This window comes from Camelus ferus, chromosome 33, assembly GCF_009834535.1.
Source record: "Camelus ferus isolate YT-003-E chromosome 33, BCGSAC_Cfer_1.0, whole genome shotgun sequence".
In the NCBI taxonomy this organism is placed as follows: Eukaryota; Metazoa; Chordata; class Mammalia; order Artiodactyla; family Camelidae; genus Camelus; species Camelus ferus.
Genome location: NC_045728.1, coordinates 16,800,754 through 16,823,395, shown reverse-complemented (window position 1 = coordinate 16,823,395; position 22,642 = coordinate 16,800,754). Strand labels below are relative to the sequence as shown.

Below are 22,642 nucleotides of genomic sequence, written 5' to 3'. Positions count from 1 at the left end.
TCTGCGGGCTCTACTAAGCGCATCGGATCTCACGCAGCCTCAGGGCAGTGCGGAAGGCCAGCCACTTTCCGCCCCACTACCGGCGAAGGCCAGAGTAGAGGCCGGGGTGTGATTTGGCCCCGCGAGAGGCAGGCTCCCATCTGCAGCAGGCGGAGCTCCCTGGGCGGGGTCCGGACTGGCAGGAGGCGGGGTCGGGGCCGGCAAGAGGCAGGTCTGGACAGGCAGGGGGCGGAGTCTTGGCAGTCAGGAGGCGGGGTCGGGGCCGGCAAGAGGCGGGGTGAAGGCCGGCAGACGTTGCGGTCTTAGCCATTAGGAGGAGAGTCTGGATGCGCAGGGGGCGGGGCCCGAGCCGGCAGGGGGCGGGGCCCGGCCGGGCAAGGGCCGGCCCCCGCGTCACCATGGCAGCGGGAACGCAGAGGCGACACTGTAGCAGAAGGAGGCCGTGCTCAGAAGGGCTGGGAACCGAGATGCGGAACCAGACACACAGATGATTTAAGAGGTAGGTGCTAAAAGGTGGCGGGTACCTGGGAAGTATTATCTACCACCGGTTGTACCGTCTAGACCAGAACTGGGGACACACGAATGGGGCGAGGGTATAGTGGGAACAAAGAGGTGGAGATTTCAGGTTCAGAACTCTCTCCGAGCTTTGCAGGTTCCTAGTGTGCAGTTCCTGATTCAGACTTTCAGAGCTTGGGGACTTCCCTTTCTCAATCTATGCACCATCCTCCCCAAATACCGCCGCCGCTGGGTTTGTCCCTGAGAGGGAAGATTTCTTAAGGTTGATAGAGTACTGAAAATGGAATCACAGTACAAAAAAGTTTGAAATAATAGTACTTCTTAGAGTGTGAGATGAAAGCACTTGGAACAGTTCGTGGTATGTGGGCAAATGTTGGCCACCGCGATCACCATCATCATCGCTACCATTATTTTCTGGGCCTGTTCTCTGGCACAGAACTGGTGCAAGTGGATTCAGAAGAGGCAGAAAAGGTGGCTAGAACACTGCCTGCATTGCTAATTGCAGAACAACTTACTAGGCTGTTTCCTATCAGCTGGGGAGTAATAAAATGAACCCTATTTCCAAGAGTTGTTTACTATGGTGGTCAAATAAGACCATATAGGTGATAGCACTTTGTAAACTTCAAGTACTTGATAAAAATTTCTGCCTTGGGATATAAGTTCTGCCGTTCTAGGTTAAAACTTAATTCCTGAGGATGAAGGGAAGAGTGAGCCCAAAGCAGAGCTCCTGGTTATTTCTTCTCATTGTCTTCAGAATCCTTCCTGAGGTCTTTGACTTAATGGAAGAAATTTTTCACGTATTGAGATATGGGGAGGTCATTCTGGCTTATGCATGATTTAACTTGAATTTTGTGCTAACAATAAAAGCCTGTTTGTGGCCTATGAAACATACATTGTACATCTGCTTTAATCGTTATTGAAAAGGGTACATTGACTAGAAGTAAATAATGTCCATGTTAAAAGTAAAGATTAAACGTCTCCTTTCCTGGGACACCAATGCTGGTATTCCTTCAATGATGACTACCTTCCCAGGTGCCAAGGCTGTACTGGCTCCCTGTGTACATGCTGATCTATTTTTTTAAACCTTGAAGGAATGCATCCCTCACTTGTTCAATGTTCTTTGTTCTGACAAGACTTAAAACTGTGCTGAAAACCATGCTTCTCGGAAGCAGTTCCTCAGAGTATTTTGAGAGGCTCTTTCCAGACTATGGTCCTCAATTTGGCTCAAATAAAACTTTTTTTCTCTGCCTATTATAGATTGTCTATTTATTATTTCCATCAACAGACTGATAAATACAGGGAGGAGGGAAAATGCATTCTTGCTTGACTAATGATAGGGAAATATTTCTCTTTACTTCTGTACTATTAAAACTTAAGTTATTAGTATTAAAAATGTTGTTGGAATAGTTCTATTGTAATTATAGTATCTTGGCCTGGATTTCCTGCTAACGAGGATTCAATTTTTTATACTTCCAGATGACTTAAATGGGTAGGTTTGGGGCTGGGACCTGACCCCACTAAATTGGCTTAGCTTTTGGAAGTTTTTCCTGGCCTGTATTTTTGCACATTTCTTTCTCTTCCTATTTTAAGGTAGCCCTGATCCAGCTCTTCTAGGGACTCTGAAGATGGGGACCCAAGTGGCTATGAGACTCTGTAACTCCCTGCTGCCAGCAGAGCCCTCTGTAAGTTTCTGGTGTACTATTGAGAGGCATATGATGACGGTAATGGAATTTCAGTACAATGCTACAGCTAGGGGATTTCTCCATCAGAACTCAGATCCTGGAACAAAACTGTAATATATTTGCTTTCTTTTCTAGCTTCCCCTTCTTGTGGAAATTCTAGCTCACTTGATTTGTATCTTTTTCCAAAATTAATAAAATCAAGCAGAGTTTGAAAATTTCTAGCAATTAATTAGAGCATTTGGGTTGTTTAAAGTATTTTAATAATGTTTGCTATAGAAATAATGCACGTGAATTATAGAGCATTTGGGAAATACTGCAAACCATGATTTAAAAAACCATAATCCTCCCATCTAGAAGCAATCCTGTTAATATTTTAGAATATTTTCTTCTAGTCTTTTTTTCAGTGTATATTATTTACATATTTGAGAGCATGTTATGCACACAATTTTTGACTTCTGCTTTTTTAAACGTAATGTTTGCTCATACGGAATTGTTAAAATGTTTGTTTTAATGTGAAAACAAATGTTTGGTAAACATTATAATGGCTGTGATTTTCTTGACCATTCCTCTGTCGTTGGACTTTTAGATTCCACCCCCCTACATTGTAAATAACTCATTGATTTCCTCATTTAAGACTTATTTCCTTAGGATAGAGTTCCAGAAGTAGAATGCTAGGTCAAAGGATGTGAACCTTTTAAGTAATAAGTTACCTTTCAAAAGAAGAATGGCCCTGTCAGATTTTGTATACGTCTTTCAGAAGGCAGAGGGACATCAGTTGGGAGATGGAAAAGTCTTGGTAGAAATATGGCTACATCTTGCAGTGAGACCCGGGGTCCTGCAGAAAGATTATTTCCCAATAGTATATAATTAGTTGTGCAGAGCCCTAACACATTATGAATAGCGGGTGGGGGGGGGGGACATGGTGGCATTTACAGTTTTGAGAAACTCAGGGTCATTTCCAAAATATCCACCAGGTGTCGCTAGTCTTAATTTAATTTTTACCCACAGGATAGTTGGCAGATAACTTTTGAAATGTGAATTAAAAGAACTCATGTAGAATATATTTGCATATCTGCTTTGGTACAGTTTATATTAAGCACTAGCATCTGGTGATTACTTTGGCAACATCCTACTCTAGTCTGACACCATTCTGTCTCTTTTTTTCCTTTTTCTACACACTCAGTCTGTCACAATCACCCTGAACAGTGTCCCCACATACTAATACTGGATTCTCAGTTTTACTAGTCTTTCTTTTACTATTCTTTTTCTGGGGGTACTGTTTCTTGCCTCTATATGAGTGTGTGTGTGTGTATTTATTTACATGTAACTCTGAGTTCTTGAAGTTTTTGCTAAAAGAATAGGACCTGGCATATAATGATATATATTAGGTGCTCAATATATATTTAATTACAGTTTAATGAAAGACTGCATTGATGAAGGAGAGGAAAATATAGAAAGAAAACAGAAATTATTTATATTTGTCTTGGAAATACAGTAAAAGAGACAAAAATCCACATTCCTAAATTAACTATAATGAAGTGCTAAATGGCATAGTATATAGAGCATGCTATAAACTTTGAATTTTTTTGTTTTTGTTTTTTGGGGGGGAATTAGGTTTCTTTATGTATTTTTAAATTAATTTTTTATTTTATTTTATTTTTTAGTGGAGGTGCATGCTAAACACGCACTCTACCACTGAGCTATACCCTTCCCCTCACCTTTGAATTTTAAAGAGAAGATTCATTCATCCAGCTAATATTTATTGTGTATCAACTATATGCCATGAAATAGTCTTGGTTCTGGAAATAAATCAGCAACAAAACACAAAATTTCCTGCCCCCTTGGAGCTTCATTTTGGGCAGAAGAGAGACTGACAATAAAGAAATAAAAAAGTAAATATGCTGATGACTGTTAGGACGAAAAAGAAAAATAAATCAGGCAAAGAGGATTGGAAGTGCTGAGGTGAGGAGGTGTTGTCATTTTGAACAGAGTAGCAGAGAAGGCCAAACAGAGAAACATTTGAGCAGAGACCTGAAAGACGAGCAGGAATGCACCATGGGTTATCTGGGAGGTGAGTGTTCCAGACTGATTGTGATCGGCTGTGTCTTGATTTTAACAAAATCAGGAGTGGTCAGAACTTGAGCTAGGCATAGTGAAGGTTTGAGTAGAGGAAGCATGGGACATTCTAGGCAGAGGGACAGTCATGAATGTACGGAGGTGAGAATGAGCCTTTAAGTCTGTGAGACAGTGAGGAAATTGCAAACTGAGCATAGGCAGTGAGGGCGGGAGCCCTGAAAGCTGGACACAAGGAATGTATATCTGACATGCTAGGAAAAGGGAGCATTTGAAGACATTTGAGCAGCAAGATGAGTGTGTTGTCTAAGGAATATGAAGGGGTACAGACTGGCAGAAAAACCTGGAGACAAAGAGAGCTGTTTAGAAGCCAGGACACTTTGGGTACCTCTGACTGTAGACATGAGCCCTTTTGTGTGTATGTATTTATGTTGACTACTCTGAAGATAAATGCAACAGAAATTGTAAACATATGTTCCTACCAAGGAACTTGCAAACGTTAAAAAAAAAAAAAACAGAAAAAGACTAAGAAATTATTTCAGAGAGTTATTTAAAATACTTCCATTGACAATTTTAATTATTTGTTTATTCCAACTGCCTTTCTGCTTCTTGATAGTCATTAATGATTGCCCGTAATAGATGTGTCAAATTTTACATAGGTATGAATTTCACACTTCTCTGCAGGGAGAAGTCACAGTCAATATTTTCAGCAAATGACAGTTTTGTTGAAGGTTCAAAGTCTCACTTAGGCTAACATGTTATCATCTGTATTAATAGAAGTGATGAATGACTTTGCCAATGTTTCCGCCACTGGCTCATTCATTCATTCAACTAAAAACATATACTGAGTTCTTTCTATGCCGTAAACATCATATAAAAGAATTGCATAATGGTTAATAACCTGGACTTCGGCTTCACCACTTAGTAACTACGGAGTTGGGGCAAATTATCCTTCAAAATTCTCCTTCAGCATATGTAAAGTGGGGATAATTTTTAAAAAACCTACTGATTATGGTAATTGTGGCCATCAAATGAGCTCAGGTATATAAATGCTTAGTACAGGGCTTGGTACATAGTAAAAGCACAATTTTGCTATTGTTACTGTTGTACATAGATAGTTGGGTAGCTTTTAGTTGGTGAGGGAAGTATCTGCCTTTGTTGTTAAAGTAATGCAGAAATGAGGAAGCCTATAATTTCGGAAATCAGGCAGCATGGCAGAGATATGCAGACAGCAGCTTGCTTGGACTCTCTGCCTCTCCTCCAGGCGGAGTGAATAACAGACCTGCAGCGGTGGGACTGGTTCCAGCTACCCAGACCGGCTTGCAGCTTTCCCATGTTCGGGAGAGCGGATCACTGTCCCTGTTTCAGTTAGCTAACCCACTTACTCCCCCAGCTGCTGTGCTGGCATCACAGTAGCGGGTACCACAGTAGGGAGGATGGAAGGCACAGTAAATGTTAGTGCTGCTTTGAACTAAAGCCCAATTCTTTACCTGGATCCCTTTCTAAGTCAGACCATGATAAGTATGGTGAACGTATTTTTTGAGTAAAAAAGAAAAAAAAAAATTGGAATTAGCTGGTCCAACAAGAATTTTGTGCTTTTTTCCAAGTGTAAGAGGCAGACTATACATGAACATATTATGATTTTTGGGACATTCCGGTAGTTGTGTGGGGACAATGGAACAGAATATTTTGAAATTGTACTATCTAAATTTAAATGAATTAATATTAAATGCAATTTAAATTTTAGTTCCGTACTTGCATTTGCCACATTTTAAGTTCTCATTAGCCACGTGTGTCAGTGGCTGATGGATTGGACGGCATAGATATGGAGTATTTCTATCAGTACAGAAAATTCTATTGGACACTATTGCTGTAGGATATGTGGTAGGTACTATTATAGACTTCCAAAGAATAGTATATTCTTGGACCATATGCCCTGTAATGAATCTTGTGTCTATTTAACATGATTCTGTCTAATTCCTCCAGCACAGGGCAGGGCCTCAGAGGCCTTTGGTTCAGCTCTTAGCTCTTATATTGACTTAAGTGACTTTGAGCACCTCTGCTAGCCTTAGTTCCTTCATCTATGAGATGAGAGAGTTGGGCCAGATGAGATCTTTTTTTGGAGCATTAAAATTCAGTGATTTAATGAGTCTTTTCTTAGGAACACTGAGCTCACAGGTCCTACTTGGACAAATAACTTGTTTGAGAAACAGTGACCTCTTTGTGTAGATAACTGTCAGCACGACCTCCCTCTGATGTCTCAATATTTTCTGTTAAGTGCAAAGCATGATGGGCTGTCAACCAATCAAAATCCTCTATCCACGGACCGCCAACTGGGTGCTCTGGTTTTACAGCACTATGAATGTAGACGTGTTGCATGCAATTTTATGCTCTTGGAAGTTTCACACTTCTCTTTGCAAAGGGCCTTGTTGTGTTAACATGGGCTAGTGACTCATCTGAGTGTATCGCACCATCAGCTGTGGTGGTGGAGAGGGGAGTTCTTGGCAACTGAATTCCCCAGGTAAACGGTGAAGGATGTTGGTCTCCCGACTCGTGGGCTGCTCAGCTTCAGTTTGATTTGGCGCCGTGGCTTTTCCCCAGCTCTAACCCTCAGCACTCAGCCCCTGGCAGCCGCTTAACACCTCGGCTGACTGCTGCTCCCTGCTTGCTGTGGTCAGAGGGAGGTGTGTCGCTTCTCAGAAGCATCTTTCAGTTTGGCGGCTTTAGACATTCAAGCACGATGTGGCTAGTTCTGGCCATCCTGGGTAAGCATTTTCTTCTTCCCTAGTGACCTGTGGAGGAGGTCATTTGGCTGAATAAGGACCATTACTGACTTTTCATGCTAAGATTCTAATCTGGGAGAGGGAGTGAATCTGGGCCTTTTGCAAAATCATGAGTGTAGAGTCCTACACTCAGACAGCCTCTGTCACTGACCAGCTGTGTCCTTGGGCAAGGCCTGACCTTCTCTGAGCCCTAACACTCGTAAACCCCTCCCCCCACCTGAGATCACGAGGTGTAACACGATATGGGTGTTCTTTCAGCTTCCAGTTTTCCTATAGAAACAAGAGAGTACAGATGACTCCTATTTTTAAAAATAAATAATCAAGACCGTGACTGGAATAACTAGAAACAGAGGGGGATAGCTCTGTTTCACTTGAGGAAGCTTTTACCCAATTCTTCCAAATGCACCAGGACATTCTGCAGTTATTTTCATTAAAACCCATTTAATTAATTTAAAAGTCATTTAAAATTTAGGCTGCACATTTTAGCAGTTATTTTGAAAGAAAGAAGGAAAGAAAGAAAGAAAGAAAGAGAAAGAAAGAAAGAAAAGAGAAAAAGAAAGAAAGAAAAAGAAAGAAAGAAAGAAGAAAGAAAGAAAGAAAGAAAGAAAGAAAGAAAGAAAGAAAGAAAGTTTTTTGGTAAAGCCTTGTTCATCCTCGGTTTACCCTTGATGTGTTGTGATCCTGTATGATTGGTTTAGCTTGATTTTATTAAATGTGCCCTAATACCATCAATAACTAAAGTCCCCTCTATCCTCTTTTTGTGTCTCTCCTTTCCATATATCCTTCTTTAGCCTAACCTCACAGTCCAGGCCCCAGGGGGAAAAATGTTGCTGGGAGCGAAAAATAAAACCCCATGATTCACTCCCCTTCCCGCCCACCTTGTGGTGGGGCACTGGAGGCCTCAGGTCATCAGAGCTTGTGTTTGTGTGTGTGTGTGTGTGTGTGTGTGCGCGCGCTCGCGCAGCGCGGGCTCATGCCGGGCAGGCCTGGTGTGTGCATGTGTGGTTGCCAGCGCATATGCACACGCCGGCATGCCCGCCTGTGTGTCAGTGTGTGTGGTGTGTATCAATGTGTGTGCGTGCGCGCGCGCGTTCGTGTGCATGATCGGGGCCGCGCACACACCGGCACGCCCTCCTGCAAGGCTGCGGGGGTGTGTGTGTGTGTGTATCTGCAGCATACGTACACACGCCCGCGCTCCGGCCCGGTGTGTGCGCGTGTGCGTGTGCGTGTGCGTGTCTGTGCGCGCCGCGGGGCTCTCCCTGACGCACGCGGGACTAGGGGCCCCCCGCCAGCGCCCCCCAGCCCGGTGCGCGCCCAGCAGTTTCTATAGGAACCGCGGCGGCGCCCGGGCCCCTCCTGCAGAAGCCGCGGCGCGAGCATGCCCAGTGCAAGCAGCTAGTTTGGCCCGGGTCTGGGTTTCCAGTAAGTGGCATGCGGGACGCCGGAGCCCTCCCGATGAGCTGAGCCGGGAGTCTTTGTGCGCACAGGGAGGAGGCGGCGGCGGCGGCCGCCGGGCCCGGAGACCTCGTCCTGGGGGCCCGGCAGGAACAATGCTAGCCTGCCTGACCCGGGGGAACTTACTGGACGTCCTGCAGGAGGGCTTCAATGAGGTAACTGGTTTGCCCCTCCCACTCCCCAGCTCTCCTCCCCTAGCGCTTTCCTGCCTAATCTCTAGAAGGGGTCCTCCTCCGCCCCCATCCTCACGCGGACCATGGGGACCCCAGAACAGTCCCCTCGCAGAGCCTTAAGGAGGCTAAGGTGGTGGGTACGGTACAGACGAGCCTGGTGAACCCGCAGGGATCAGAAGGGCCGACTGCTTCCAGCTAAGCTGGGCGATGACGTTCCCTGGTAGCTTGCCTGAGCCCAGAAGACAGGACCACACATTCAGAGGTCATCTCCTTCCAAAAGAGGTGGTCCCTACCTTCCCCAAGGTTTGCCCCAAAGGAAATCCCCAGGGAAGCCCTGAATACATGGCAGAGGTGCTCATTCTATTTCCGGAGCCAAGTGGGTGAGCCTGGGGAAGGGTGGGGTGGTGTTGCATTGGTAGAAAGTTTGCTGGGGGTGGGGTGCGGGTGCAGCAAAAGTAGGTGCCCACAGGAAGTGCCCTCCTCCTGTTCGCATCTCTTTCTAAATCCATGGTAGTACGTTTCTCCACAACCACGGGCATCGTTGGTAGAGAGGACCTTAGAGGAGAGAGAGGTTTCTGGGCCTAATTCAGGGGAACCAGTGTTTGCTCCTTTCAGTGTGAGACTGGGAAACTGGGGCCTCCATCTGACAGTATGGCTTAGGGCTTTTCTCTTCACTTGTTTTCGCTCAGAATTTTGTTGTCCATTCCATTTTCTTCTCTTGTGACTCAGGAAATTCTGGTTTAGGACCTTTTCCCCTTGCGATTTGCTCCATATGTCTCCCACTGCTCCTGAAGCCCACCTCTTGGGGTGCCTTACCCAGCATCCAGGGGGACCCCTACATGAAGAGCTAGATTTTAGTTTGTGTCTTTCTTCCTTTCTCTCTCCTTTTCTTGCCACCTCTCCGGAGCTCTCTTCCCTTTGCATCTCTCTAAAGTTTAAGGTTTTTTTTTTTTTTTTTTTTTAAAGCCCGTTTTTAGTTAAACAGTTAACATATGACTACATTCTCTTCTTAAATAAGAACATTACAGGCTGATTGCCTTGACCACCCATGCAGTCCTGGCCTTCTCCCTAGAGGTAACCATTCTCATGAATTTGTGTTTGAGGTTTTTTTTCTACATCTGCACGACAGGCTCTTTCCTTCATTCCTGTTTTTAATTAAGAAGCTCTGCAGCCTGACCTGCCTCAGAACCTTCCCCAGTCTTGGCCCCTGCGCCCCAGCCTTGATCCACACACACAGAGGAAAACTGCACAAATGCTGTCCCAGCCTAACGAACGGAGTCAGAGTCTTCCTTTGGCTGCAGGGATGGGGGTCACAGCCTTCACCGAAGGGCCGAGCTCCCATCCCGTCTGCACTGCAGGGCTCCTCATCTGTGCATCATTCCCCTTTGAATACATGTAGGGGGATTGTTAACAAAGAGCCACAGTCTGAGAGTTGAAACACAGATGAGCCAGGAAGCCACCTCTTTGGGTGCTTCCAGTATTCCTGGCCCCTCTTTTCTCACTCTCTGCCTTTGGGCCTCCCCTGATCTCAAGCATCATTCATCTGACTCATCCATCAGTTGTGATAGACTCTCCTTAGGTCTTCTCATAGCCTCCCCTTTTTCTAAGTCAGGCCCCAGGTATCAGGTTCCACTGTCTTATTAAGAGGAGGAAACCAGCACAGAGTCACTCCTAGTCTTTGCCTTCTGTTTATTTTGCCTCCAAACCTTTTAGCTAAAAGCCAAGTAAACCAAGAGGCTTGATTCTTTTTCATCCTTTGCTGCTTTCATAAATGTCCCCTGACATCCAATTCTTATAAAAAAAATAAGGGAAAAGGAGAGTGGGAGAGTTTTCTTTTTGCGGTGGTAATAGAGTCTTCATAAAAATGACACACAACTTTATTCTGTATAGCACAGGGAACTATATTTGATATCTTATAGTAACCTATAATGAAAAAGAATATAAAGATGAATATATATATGTATCTGTATGACTGAAACTTTATGCTGTACACCAGAAATTGACACAACATTGTAAACTGACTATATGTCAATTAAAAAAAAAACTTCATAATTAATTCGTCTTTAGAATAGTGCAGTAATGCCTCTTCACCCTCTCTGACATTTGATTTTTCCATCCGTCTTGTAAACATCCCTCCACAGGCTAATGTCTATTCCATTCCCTTCTATTGGCAGATTTGAACTCTGATCACAAGTACTTTGATTTCTCTAAAAAATTAATGTCATCTAAACAATACAAATAGTAATATGTTTAATCTCAGGAGTCCCTTACAATTGAGACAGTTCTTTCACATACATCATAAATTACACTAAAGAATTCTTTGCACATCCAATATTGCACCTGGTATACTGAAAAATGGTACAGTTGGTCATTTCAGCGTTGATGGACCCCGGTTTGACCTATTCCAGCCTCTGGGGTTGCTTAACAGATCCAGTCATGTTCAATCTGCTTTGTTAGAATCACATAATAAGGATATAAATAGGGACTTAAAAACTAATGTCAGAATACACTTCAGTTCCTCTGAGAAACTTTTCCTCCTGGGGCTAGGAATACCACACATGGAGCCAGTCATCTCCTGGGTCTGAGCCAAGCACCTCTGAAGCTGTTCTTTATCACCCAGATGCTTTCCAGGTCTGTGTGGTTAGGGCTGTGACCTCATTCTCTGTGGCAGAGAAAACTGTCACGGGAAGTGAAGCGGTGGCCCTAATTGGTTAATTATAAGGGAACCCTGCAGCAGAGAAACCCTGTCCTCTGAATCAAGGCTTCCCTCTACCTGCTGTTGTCGGCCTCTGTTCTCAGTCTACTTGCCGTCTTTCATGACTATGCACGACGGAATTTTCTTCCACCACATTCCTTGAATAAAGCCCTGGCCGCCACACACCTGACAGGTTACTCACAGAACTGATCTACATTAGTGCTGTCAGTGCAAACCCTCTTACACTGACGTGGTGAATCTGCATTGTGACTCACGCACAAGTTTTGGCCTACGCCACATTCTGTAGCGCACCCTGGCTGTCACCCCCTGTGTCCTGTGCTCTGGGCCCGGCCAGGCTTTCTGTCAGTCACAATTTCTTCATTCTGCATCTGTCTCACAGATGTGTACTTGTTTTCTCTGCCCCTTGGTATTGATGTTTTCAGGTGAATGTGGTCTTTGATCACTGTGCCAACATGAATTTCTGCAAGTGTCTTTCTGGGGAGGGGGGTGCTGAACTTTCTTTAAAAAAAGACTTTGATGCTTATGATGAAAGGTTTTGACAGACCTGAGACTATAATACGGTTTGACCAATAAGCATTCATTCATTTAATTATCTAGTTTATCTGTTGGGAGAGGGGATGGGTAAATAATTGGAAAATCACCTGGTTCCTACTTCCAAGGAATTTGTAGGGAGGGATTTACAGGTGTACTAAAAAAAAACCATGATAGAATGCTTAATGTGGGAAGTGTCATAGAAGAGGTAATGTTTGTGGCAGATCATAGAGAGATCTTCTACTTAATGATATCACGAAAAGCACCAAATATTTACCAGCCTACGTACTCACCGAGGCCAGACTTTTTTTCCGCTGGTTTGGTAAACATGCATACAAGCACTCATTCGACAGACATTCACTGAATTACCGTGTTTACCAGGCACGGTGCCAGGCCCTGGAAATAGATGTCAAATAACATAGAGTCTGTGCCCAAGTGGAGCTCACAGGCCAATGAAGGTGGAGTAAATGGGCAGAGTGGTAACTTGGGAAAATTGTGATGATGTAGAAATCTTGCTGTCGGCCAGAGCCAGCCTGCACCTGGCTGTCGTGTGAATGGCCTGAAGGGCTGAAAATTGTGGGAATGATTTATTAAAATGCTGGTCGAAGGGAAATCAGTTGTCTGAGCCTTAACCTTTTAAACAGATGACTTGGAAGACTTTCCCTACCAGTTTCCCTCCAAGTAGAAAAGTAGAAATTTCAAATCCCACACTGAGAGTCAACCGCTTGGCAGGCCCTGAGAAATACAGGAAGAGCCTTTGTCTGGTGTCATCCGCATCAGGGGGACATAGACTGAATGAGGCAGGGGACTGGCAGGTGGAGCAGCTGCAGGGAACATCTCTAAGTGCCTCGTGCCTTCCATGGAAGAGGATTTGCAACATGGGCCAGCCGGAGGCTCTCAGTCATTTCCACAATGATTTCCTCTGTGTTTTGCTATAGAAATTAAAGGCCTGTTAAGTCTTCAATGTAACAAAGCGCCACACTCCCCAACCTTCTTTTTCCTGTCCTGGCTGATTTCTGCTCTCCTCCCCCCGGGCTCCTTGGCTTTGTTCCCACAGGCGTCAATGCCAGCTGAGCAGATGCTCCCTGGCAGCAAGCTGTCGGGCAGTTTTATGTTCCTTGTGGTGAGTGATGGCCTGGCCAGGCATGTGGGACAGTAATGGGGCACCGTTTGCCAGGTGCCACTCCCCCGGCAGTTCGGAGAGTCTGGGGAGCCCTGGAAGGGCTTCAGCAGCCATGACTGGCCTTGTCGTCCTGGCTGTGAGAACCAAAGACTCAAACGAACAATTTCCTGCATCTATTTCCTTATCTGTTACCTCCAGACCAGGCCCCATTTGAGTGGTCATGGGCATAGCCTTCGGTGGTCAGGTGGGAGGTAGGGAACCAACCCCAAAGGCCCTAATGGTGGGCTCCATGCCCTATTTCTGGGATAAAGGACACTCATAGACCATGCAGTGATACCTCATTCATTCATTCATTCAGTGCATCTATTGAGCACTTACTTTGTGACATGTACTTGTTAAGGAACAGAGTGCTTACGGAACTCACAACTAGTGGAAATTTTAGAATAAGGTTATAGGATGGTATCTTTCAGAAAGGTTTTAGTTCTTCACTTCCTGATATATTATCCTTTGACCACTGGGCTGAACACAAGGAGTCTGTCCACCTAGCGAAGAAGACATTTAATGATACTTTTACTTATTGAACTTAATTTTTACCTAATTACCCACCAGGTTCAACAAATAGCTTTTCCTAGTTCAGTAAAGGCTTGGAAGAGTTAATAGAAAAGAAATATAATATTGCATTCTTTTTCTGGCAGAATGTAGGCCAATAATAACCCAAGGTTTCCAAACCTCCTGCCTTCCTCTCAGTTTCTCAGCAGCATCTCCACCCCCATCTCACCTTCTGCAGCTGGAGGGTCTCAGAGTTCTCAACAGGTGTCCGGTTTCACTGTAAACCTGATTTCCTTCCTGAGCCGTTCTGGTCACCTCCTGAACTCTAGCGCACCACCAGAGCCCGCTGCTCTTCTTGTTTGCCTTTCTTGCTCCCCAGCAGGGAGCCAGAGAACCAACTTCTTGGATGTCTCACCCTGGGAACACTGGGTCTCCCAGTCTTCCCTGGTGAGGCCCAATCAAGTGCTTTTGCAACTCTGAGTTAAGTCGCCTGCAGGAATTTTCTTTGATCTAGAAACTTGGAGGAGGTAGAGAGCAGAGGCTGGGTTTACAAACTTATTTGGAGGGAACTGGAGATCCCAAAGAGAAACAGAAAGAAGTTTACATTTGGTGGCAAGAAAGCTTTCAAGGTCAAGGTTTCTTGCACAAATGAATGTGGACAGAGTTGCTTATTCTGAAAGAGTTTCAACTCGTATTATTGTACGGTTATTTGGAGTGACCTGGGGGAAGCTGATGGAGCTTGAAGCCTCCAGCCACTCCTTGGTGTTCCCGCTGCTCACAACCTGAGAGCGGTCCAGTCTCGTCAAGCCAAAATCCTGCTGACCCAGCTTTGACTGTTGCTGCATCTACTTTTTCTTCTGACGTCTGACTCAGGGTTGTCGTGAAAAACTCTCAGGCTATTTAGACCTCTGGCTTACACAGGCATCCTTCCAGCTTCCCCAGAACAAGCTAGAGAGATTGATTCTGGACTGAGAAGAGCTCTGTGCTGTCACTGACGCTGTCTGTTTGATTGCCGTGTTTTCTATGTTAGTTTGGTTGTAAGTGCCAAGAACCCGTCTTGAACTAGCAGAGATAGAAAGTGGAATTTACTGACTCATGGAATCCAAGGAAAGGCTGAAAAACTAAACCACGGAAAAGAGCAAGGATGGGGCAGAGACCCAGAAACAGTGAAAATCAAGAACTCAAATGCTGGTAGGATCTCTCCCTCTGCTCTCTGCCTCTTATCTCTGGTTGTTTCTGTAGGTGGCTTTATTCCATCTCACTACAAATGGCTTTTCTCTCTCAGGTGGGCAACATGGCTTATGACAACATCTAACTTTTATATCTTACAACTTTGCCAGGGAGAGACTAAGACAGAGACAGAAGACTGGTTCTATTCCTTTTTCTTTTTCATTTTTCATTTTTATTAGGTGGAATTGTTACAATTGGACAGCACATACACAATATATTGCATGTAAATACATATATACAATATACTGCGCATATTTTAAGAATTTACATATATGTACTGTTCATTGTTTCTAAGAATGTTTAAAGCTTTAGCTTTTTCAACTTACGTAATTATCAACGGAATAAAGCCAACTACAAAATAAGAATTAATTTAAAAAGATACATACACCCCACTATTAACAGCAACATTTTTTATAATTGCCAAGATATGGAAGCATCCCAAGTGCACATCAGTAGATGAATGGATAAAGGAGAGGCAGCATACATATGTAATGGAATACAACTCACCCATAAAAAAGAAGGATATTTTGCCATTTGTGGCCCTTCATTCACTTTTTTTTACTTCAAAAACCAGAATTTTATAATTGGCATAAACATTTCCATTGCATCAAAAACAACAACATACCTGGAAATAAACTTAACCAAGGAGGTTACCTATACTCTGAAAACTGTAAAACACTGATGAAGGAAATTGAAGATGATACAAAGAAATGGAAAGATATCTTGTGCTCTTGGATGGGAAGAATCAACATTATCAAAATGGCTGTACTACCCAAAGCAGTCTGCAGATTCAATGCAACCCCTGTCAAAGTAGTCACGACATTTTCCACAGAATTAGAACAAACAATTCTAAAATTTATATGGAACCATAAAAGACTGAACTGCCAAAGCAATCTTTTGTAAGTCTTTTTTTTTTTCCCCTCTCTCTCTCTTTCTTCTTTTTGTTCTCTTTTCTTATGGTGTGATGACTAGAGAAGTTCCTTTCACTTTTGTTGTAAAGCTGGTTTAGTGGTGCTGAAATCATTTTGCTTTTGTTTATCTGTGAAGCTTTTGATTTCTCCATCAAATCTAAACGAGAGCCTTGCTAGATAGAGTATTCTTGGTTTTAAGTTTTTCCCTTTCATCACTTTAAATATATCATGCTAGTCCCTTCTGGCCTGTAGAGTTCCTGCTGAAAAACGAGCTGATAACCTTATGGGAGTTCCCTTGTATGTTATTTGTTGCTTTTCTCTTGCTAATTTTAATATTTTCTCCTTACCCTTAATTTTTGTCAATTTGATTACTGCATGCCTTTGGGTTGATCCTGTGTGGAACTCTCTGTGCTTCCTGGACTTGGGTGACTGTTTCCTTTCCCAAGTTGGGGAAGTTTTCGGTTATTATCTCTCCAAAAATTTTCTCAAGTCTTTTCTCTCTCTTTTCTTTTTCTTGGACCCCTATACTGTGAATGTTAGTGTGCTTCGTGTTGTCCCAGAATTCTCTTAAACTATCCTCATTTCTTTTCATTCTTTTTTCTTTTCTTTTTTGTTTCGTTTTGTTCTGCAGTAGTGATCTCCGCTAATCTGTCTTCTAGCTCACCCATCTATTCTTCTACCTCGTTTAGTCTATTCCTGGTTCCTTCTAGTGTGTTATTCACTTCAGTGATTTTATTCTTCCACTCTGGGTATTCTTTATATTTTCCAACTCTTTGCTAAAAACTTCGCTTTGTGCTTCTATACTCCTCAAGGTCTCTGAACATCTTCACCATTATTACTTGAAACTCTTTCTCAGGTAGATTGCCTATCTCCTCACCACTTATTTCTTCTTCTGGGATTTTATCTTGTGCCTTGGCCTGGGAGATATTCTTCTGCCGCCTCATACTGTCTATCCTTCTATTTGTATTTTTAGGTAGGTTGGTTATGTTTCTCGATCTTAGAGAGGTGGCACTCTGTGGGAGACATTCTATGTGTCCCAGCAGTACACTCCTCTCTTGTCACCTAAGGGCCAGGTTGCAGCTGGTCCCTGTGTAGAGTCTTGCCTGTGTTTGTGGATTCCTTCCACAGGCTTTGGGATTGTTGTTTTCTTGTTTCTGGTATCTGCTCCCTTGTGGATGAGGCTGGACTAGAAGCTTATGCAGGTTTCCTGGCAGGAGGAGTCAGTGCCTGCCCACTGCTGGGTGAAAGTTGGCCCTGGACCTCTGGTGGGTAGGGCCATGTCTAGAGGCATTTGTGGCTCAGGAAGTCTGCTAATGGGCAGGGCTGTGTTCCCACCCAGTATGTTGTTTGGCTTGAGGCTTCCCTACAGGCTATTGGGAGGGGCAAGGTCTTGGTGCTAATGATCCTATCAAGATGTCAGCTTCCAAGAAAGCTCATGTAGATGAACACTCCTGGAATATCTGCCACCAGCTTTTATGTCCCTTGGGTGAGTCGCAACCATCCCCTATGTCCTCAGGAGACCTTCCAAAACTAGCAGGCAGTCTGGCCATGGTTCCTATGAAATCACCGCCTCTGCCCTTGGACCTGATGCACGCAAGGTTCTGTGTATGCTTCCCAAGAGAATGAAGTCTGTGTTTCCCCCAGTCCCGTGGGGCTCCTGGAGCTAAGCCCCGCTGACCGTTAAAACCAGATGTCCTGGGGTCTCCTCCTTCTCCCAGTGCCAGAACGTGGGGCTCAGAGCTCTCATTCCTGTGGGAGGGCCTCTGGGACTTAATTGTTCTTCAGCTTGTGGGTCGCCCACCTGGGGGATATGGGACCCAATTATATCATGAGCGTGTCCTTCCTATGGTCCTGCTGTGGTTCCCTCTTTATGTTTCCAGTTGAAGAAGATCTTTTTTGCTAGGTTCCAGTCTTTATTTTTCAATGTTTATTTAGCAGTCAGTTGTGGTTTTGTTGTAGTTGTGAGGAGAGGCGAACATGTGGATGTACAACTCTGCCATCTTGACCGGAAATCCTGATTCTGTTCCTAAATGCCAGATCAGAAAATTCCAGGGATTGCCTGGATTTGACCAATCAATTCAGCTAGACCAGTCACCTGTGGCCAGTGGCGGGGGTTATAGGATACCCGCTGTTCCTGGGGCCCTCCACTGTGTGTGCAGAGGGACATGTTTCTGTAAAAGGGAATCGCTGTGAGCTGGGCAGCTACCCCAAGAGCTGTGAGCTACAGCACCCCCAGGGGCCGGATGTGAACCCGACTGTCCTCCTACTGTGCTTCTCCAGCTCTAGTTGGAAACAGATCAAGAACTGGCGGCGTGTTTAAGGTATAGTTCTTAATAACCCAGATATTTTCTTATTTCAGAAACTTGTATCTTGTCTTTACTGAGTAACAGACTTTTAAAAAGACAGCATTAGAAGGAAACAAAATGCAGTGTTTTTGGTTTTTGTTTTCCCCAGTTGCTGAAAGAAGCCCCAAGGAGTTACTTCAGAAGATTGGGGGTCTGGGTGGAGGTGGATGGAGGTAGAGAAAAAGTGAGTGAACTGACCTACAGATAACCCCTCAGCCCTAACAGAGAAGTTCTGCTTTTCCCTATTTTATATATCTAGATTTCACAGAAGTTGTAATTTGAAAAAAGATTGAGACCAAAAAAAAAAAAAAAAAGAAAGGAAAGAAAAGAAAAGAAAAAAGAAAAAAAAAAAAAAAAGAAAAGAAAAGAAAAGAAAAAAAGAAAGAAAATTACTACTAGTCCACCCCCCAGAGAGTACCAGCCTCTTGCAGAAAGCACTGTGTTTATTTCATCTGCTGCAGGAGCAGCGCTAGAAAATTGTGAAACCAAGTAGCAGAGCTGCTCAGGGCCTGGGCTTGCACCACAGGCCTCTTTTAAGATAAACATCAGTGGGGGAAGGGGAGCGGGTAGGGTGGCTGGTCCTCATAAGTGCCTACTTGGTCTTTCAAGTCACTTCTTTCCAGAGCCAGCAGTAGGCATTTATAGCAAGAACAAGGTATTTCCCACCCCTTGGGTGAGAAGTACAGGCATTTTTAGGTCAAAGAGGAGACAAACGGAGGCTTAGTTTAGTGGTTGGCTCCCAACTTAGATTTAAAGGGTGGAGACCTGAAGTCAGTGTGACCCTTAACCTGTGGACAAGAATAGCCCCACTCAGTTGTGCATCTCTGATCTTTTGTTAGATGCCACTTAATAGACCATGCAGATGTAGTAATGTAATGACATGACAAAGGCCTTTCTTCAATTAAAATATTTTTGTCAATGACTTCATTGAAGGCATGCTTATCAGTTTTGAAAATCACATGAATCTGGGCAGAGTACTAACTATCCTGAGCATTTTAACATCAACCACTCTCCTGGAATGACTTCAGGGTCCATGATGAAGACAGCCCCCCGATTCCATGATGGTCCCCACTGCAATGATTGTCCCCTCTGTGCTTCAGTAAGGCCACATACTGAGGCTACATCCTGGAACTTATTCCACAGAATTGCCCTTCCCCTGGGATCTTGAACTCTGAGACTGTGCGCTCAATGCCCCACTTTCCACACTCCACCATTCCCATTAAATTTATTTTCAATCACATCAAGTTCTCTTCTCCATCATCTCAGTTCATCAACTTTCCTTTATCAGCTTTCTTTGATTTCTTCTCTCTGGTGCCATGATCAACATGATGGTGCCAGTGATCCCATGATCAGTCCCTTCAAATACACTCTCACTGTTGTGGCAAAGTGTGTTACAGCTCAGTGTTACAGCTCAGTTGTGACAGCAACCTGGATCCGGGCAAGAGACCAAGCAGCACTTGAAGGGTTGGAGAACTCAGGTTTATTACGCCAGCAGGTCCAGAGGAGTTAAAACTCCAAGCTCTGGACTCCGTCTGTAGGTTTACACAGGCTTTTTATAGGCTACCAGTCTAGACTTTGCAACATTTTGTAACATCATATGCAAATAAGGTATAACAAAGGTGACTAATTAGGAACAAGCTTTGTAGAAATGGACCAATCAGGAGTGAGAGAAATTGACCAATCAGGAGTGAGGGAAATGGACCAATCAGACATTAGCTCAGGGAACCAACAGAATCTTAGGGATAAGTTCTGCTTTCCTAGAAGTAAGCTGTTTCAGAGTTTAAAAAGTGAGATAATGCCACAGGTCCAGGGAACTGAATGGTGCTGGCAGGAGAGTAGTGGCCCTGCCTGGGGGTCCTGCCGTATTTTTCATGGGGCTTCCCAACTCATCACCACCACCCTGACTTCCTTGGCCCTGCTAATCACTGCCTCTCCTCTGACCATTTCCAGTCCTCCATTAAACTATTTCTGTTTCCTTCCACTCATGGTCTGGGCCTGCTGGTCACTTCTAGAGGAAATCATATAACCTTGCTGATTGATTCAATTACAAAATTATGATTTCCAGTCCTAGCTGAGTCTTGGTGCTACCAGGAAATCTTTAGCAGTCACTGTTCTTTCCAGCTTCCCACAGGGTCCTTTTTCCTGAAACCTCCTTCACCCTCCCTGTCCCTTTCACTCTCAACAGATGAACCAGGTGTAACGAATAGAAGGGTGATTGTACTTGAGCTCCTTCAACTGCCCTCTTCCCCACCTCCGCGTTTCCCCACAGAGGTACCTGTTCCTTCCTCATCCTGATCAGAGGAGGAGGTGGCCCTCTTCCCCTCCTCTGAAACCTTGCTGCATCATTCACACCCCTCCCCTTGTGTCTGTTTCTCCTTCACCAACCCCTCAACTCAGCCTGCAAATGACCTCTCATCCTAAAGAGCCCTGATTCCTTCCCACCTTCCTCTCCAGCTAAGACCCTTTCTCTTCCCCTCAGTGCTTCTGTCTTCCTACTTCCTGGGGTCTTCTCAGTTCACTGCCATCTGACTTTTCACCCCACTGTGCTACAGTGTCAGCTCTCAAAAAGATCACCAAAGCCTGTTAAATGTTAGATGAAATGGGCTTTACAGTCTTCAGCCTGACTTTTCTACAGCATTTGACCTTCTTGACCACCCGTCTTAACATTCTCTGGTTCCTGGATTCCCACATAACACTTTCTACTGATTCTTCTCTGTCCCTCTGATTGCATGTTCTGAAATCACTTTTTGTTGTTGTTGCTCACCTCACTTCACCTGTCGCTTTAATGTTGATGTATCCCAGCCTCTGCCCTGAGTATTCCTTCCTTTTCTCTCATTGTATGCTTTCTTTGGTGTAGTAGAAATGATGCATTCTTCATTGTAAGATGGAGTTGGTTCAGATCCCATTTTCATCACTTACCAGTGCTATGATCTTGAGCAAGGTTTCTTGTATGAAAAATGAGGCTAATAGTATCAATTTTAATGAGTGGGTATGAGGATTAAAGGAGGTGACGCATATAAAGTGCTCCATTCAGTGGCTGCCAAGGACTGGCACTCAGTGCATTTTCATTCTCTTCTTTCCCTTCAGTGCCCTCTCTCCCCACTCCCTGTCCTGCCAAATAACTTCTTATAGTTCACTTGCCTTTTGGGGATGTTGTGGAACCCAGATTTTGAAGTCAGCACTGTTCTGAGATCCTTGTTCTGCCACTTACCAGCCCTGTGACCCTGGGCATGTTGTTGCTCTGAACCTTGGTTTCCACATCTGTAATATGGGAATAGTAGTTCCCCATCTCTAATCAATGTCATGGGAGGAAATAATATATTTACATATTTGAGCCTTGAACAACAGGAGGGTTGGGGTGCCAACCCTCTGCATAGTGGAAAAACTGTGTCTAACTTACGGTCGGCCCCCTGTGCCACGTGCCTCCAGCTGTGGTTCTGCATCAGTGGATTCAAGCAGCTGCGGACCGTGTGGTGCTGTAGCACTTGCTACTGAAAAACATCTGGTGTAAGTGGACCCTCGCAGTTCAAACGCACGTTGTTCCCAAGGATCAACTGTGTACACACATACACACACTATATATATATGAAAAGATGTGGTGAAGTGCCTCGCATGGTACCTGGCATGCAGTAGATGCTCAGTAAGTGGTGTTACTGTCTCATTTGCACCTGTGGCTGTGCCCATCACACACAGATACTCTCAAGCATCCACCCCTCACCCCACACCCATCTCCTGTGCTCTAGATCTGATTCTTGCCGCTGGCTGCAGAACATCTCTACCCCGATGTTTTGCAATTGGCTCAGGATCTTGTTCAAAACTGAACTATTTGCTTTGCCTAGGACTTGCTCTTCACGTGTTCTCCATCTTAGTTAAAGCATCACCATCCGTTCAGGTGTGACTTTTTGGATTCTTTTTGTCACTGCCTCCCTCCCGTCAGTCACCTCTCCAGTTTGTCCTTTTCTAACTGTACTGCTTCAGTTTAGGCTCTCATCTTCTCTCACTTGAATTATTGCCTGGTCTTCTTTACAGCTCGATGCTCTCCTTTCTGTCCCATGTTCCACACTGTGTCCTGAGTGACCTTTCTAAAATACAGATCTCCCAGTCTCACTCTCCTGTTTCAAAACTCTGCACTTTCCTGTTGAAGGACTTCAAGCCTTAAGTCTAAGTGTGGTAGGCCTTTTGATGACCTATTTCTCCATCATCACCTGCCACTGACGGCTCTGCCAACACACTAATTTGCTAATTGGCTATTCCTCCAAGATACCATATGCCTTCAGGCTCTTCCTCTTTTTCTTTTTTTAATCATCTCTCCCTCAGATGCCCTTTCCTCTTCTCCAACTGACAAACATCCTTAAAGAACCAGACAAACATCCTCTTCCCTCTTGACCGTCTCTGAGATCCACCTCTTTCCATCCTGTTGCTCTTCTGTGCACAGATATTGTTTCTTTTTAACTCTTCTCCACTGTCGCAGTAATCACTTTCTGGCATAGTTATGTATATGCCTATAATCACTGGGCCTGGCACAATGCCTGGCAGTGCTGGTTGATTTGAGTAC

The 22,642-nt window shown here is 44.4% G+C and overlaps 1 protein-coding gene across 2 annotated transcripts in view; it reads left to right on the top strand.

Annotated features, from left to right (window-relative positions):
• The first annotated feature begins 102 nt into the window (after positions 1-102).
• DIXDC1 (DIX domain containing 1) overlaps positions 103-22,642 on the top strand; it is a 71,535-nt gene continuing 48,995 nt past the window's right edge. Inside the window, exons 1-2 of one of the 2 annotated variants that reach the window (XM_032472567.1) lie at positions 103-499; positions 2,107-2,198. In XM_032472567.1, coding sequence (XP_032328458.1) covers positions 2,142-2,198 — 57 coding nt within the window. In that variant the 5' untranslated portion in view covers positions 103-499; positions 2,107-2,141. Of the gene's footprint in view, positions 500-2,106; positions 2,199-8,216; positions 8,665-22,642 lie in introns of those variants that run through there. The other variant, XM_032472566.1, reaches the window with a different exon arrangement.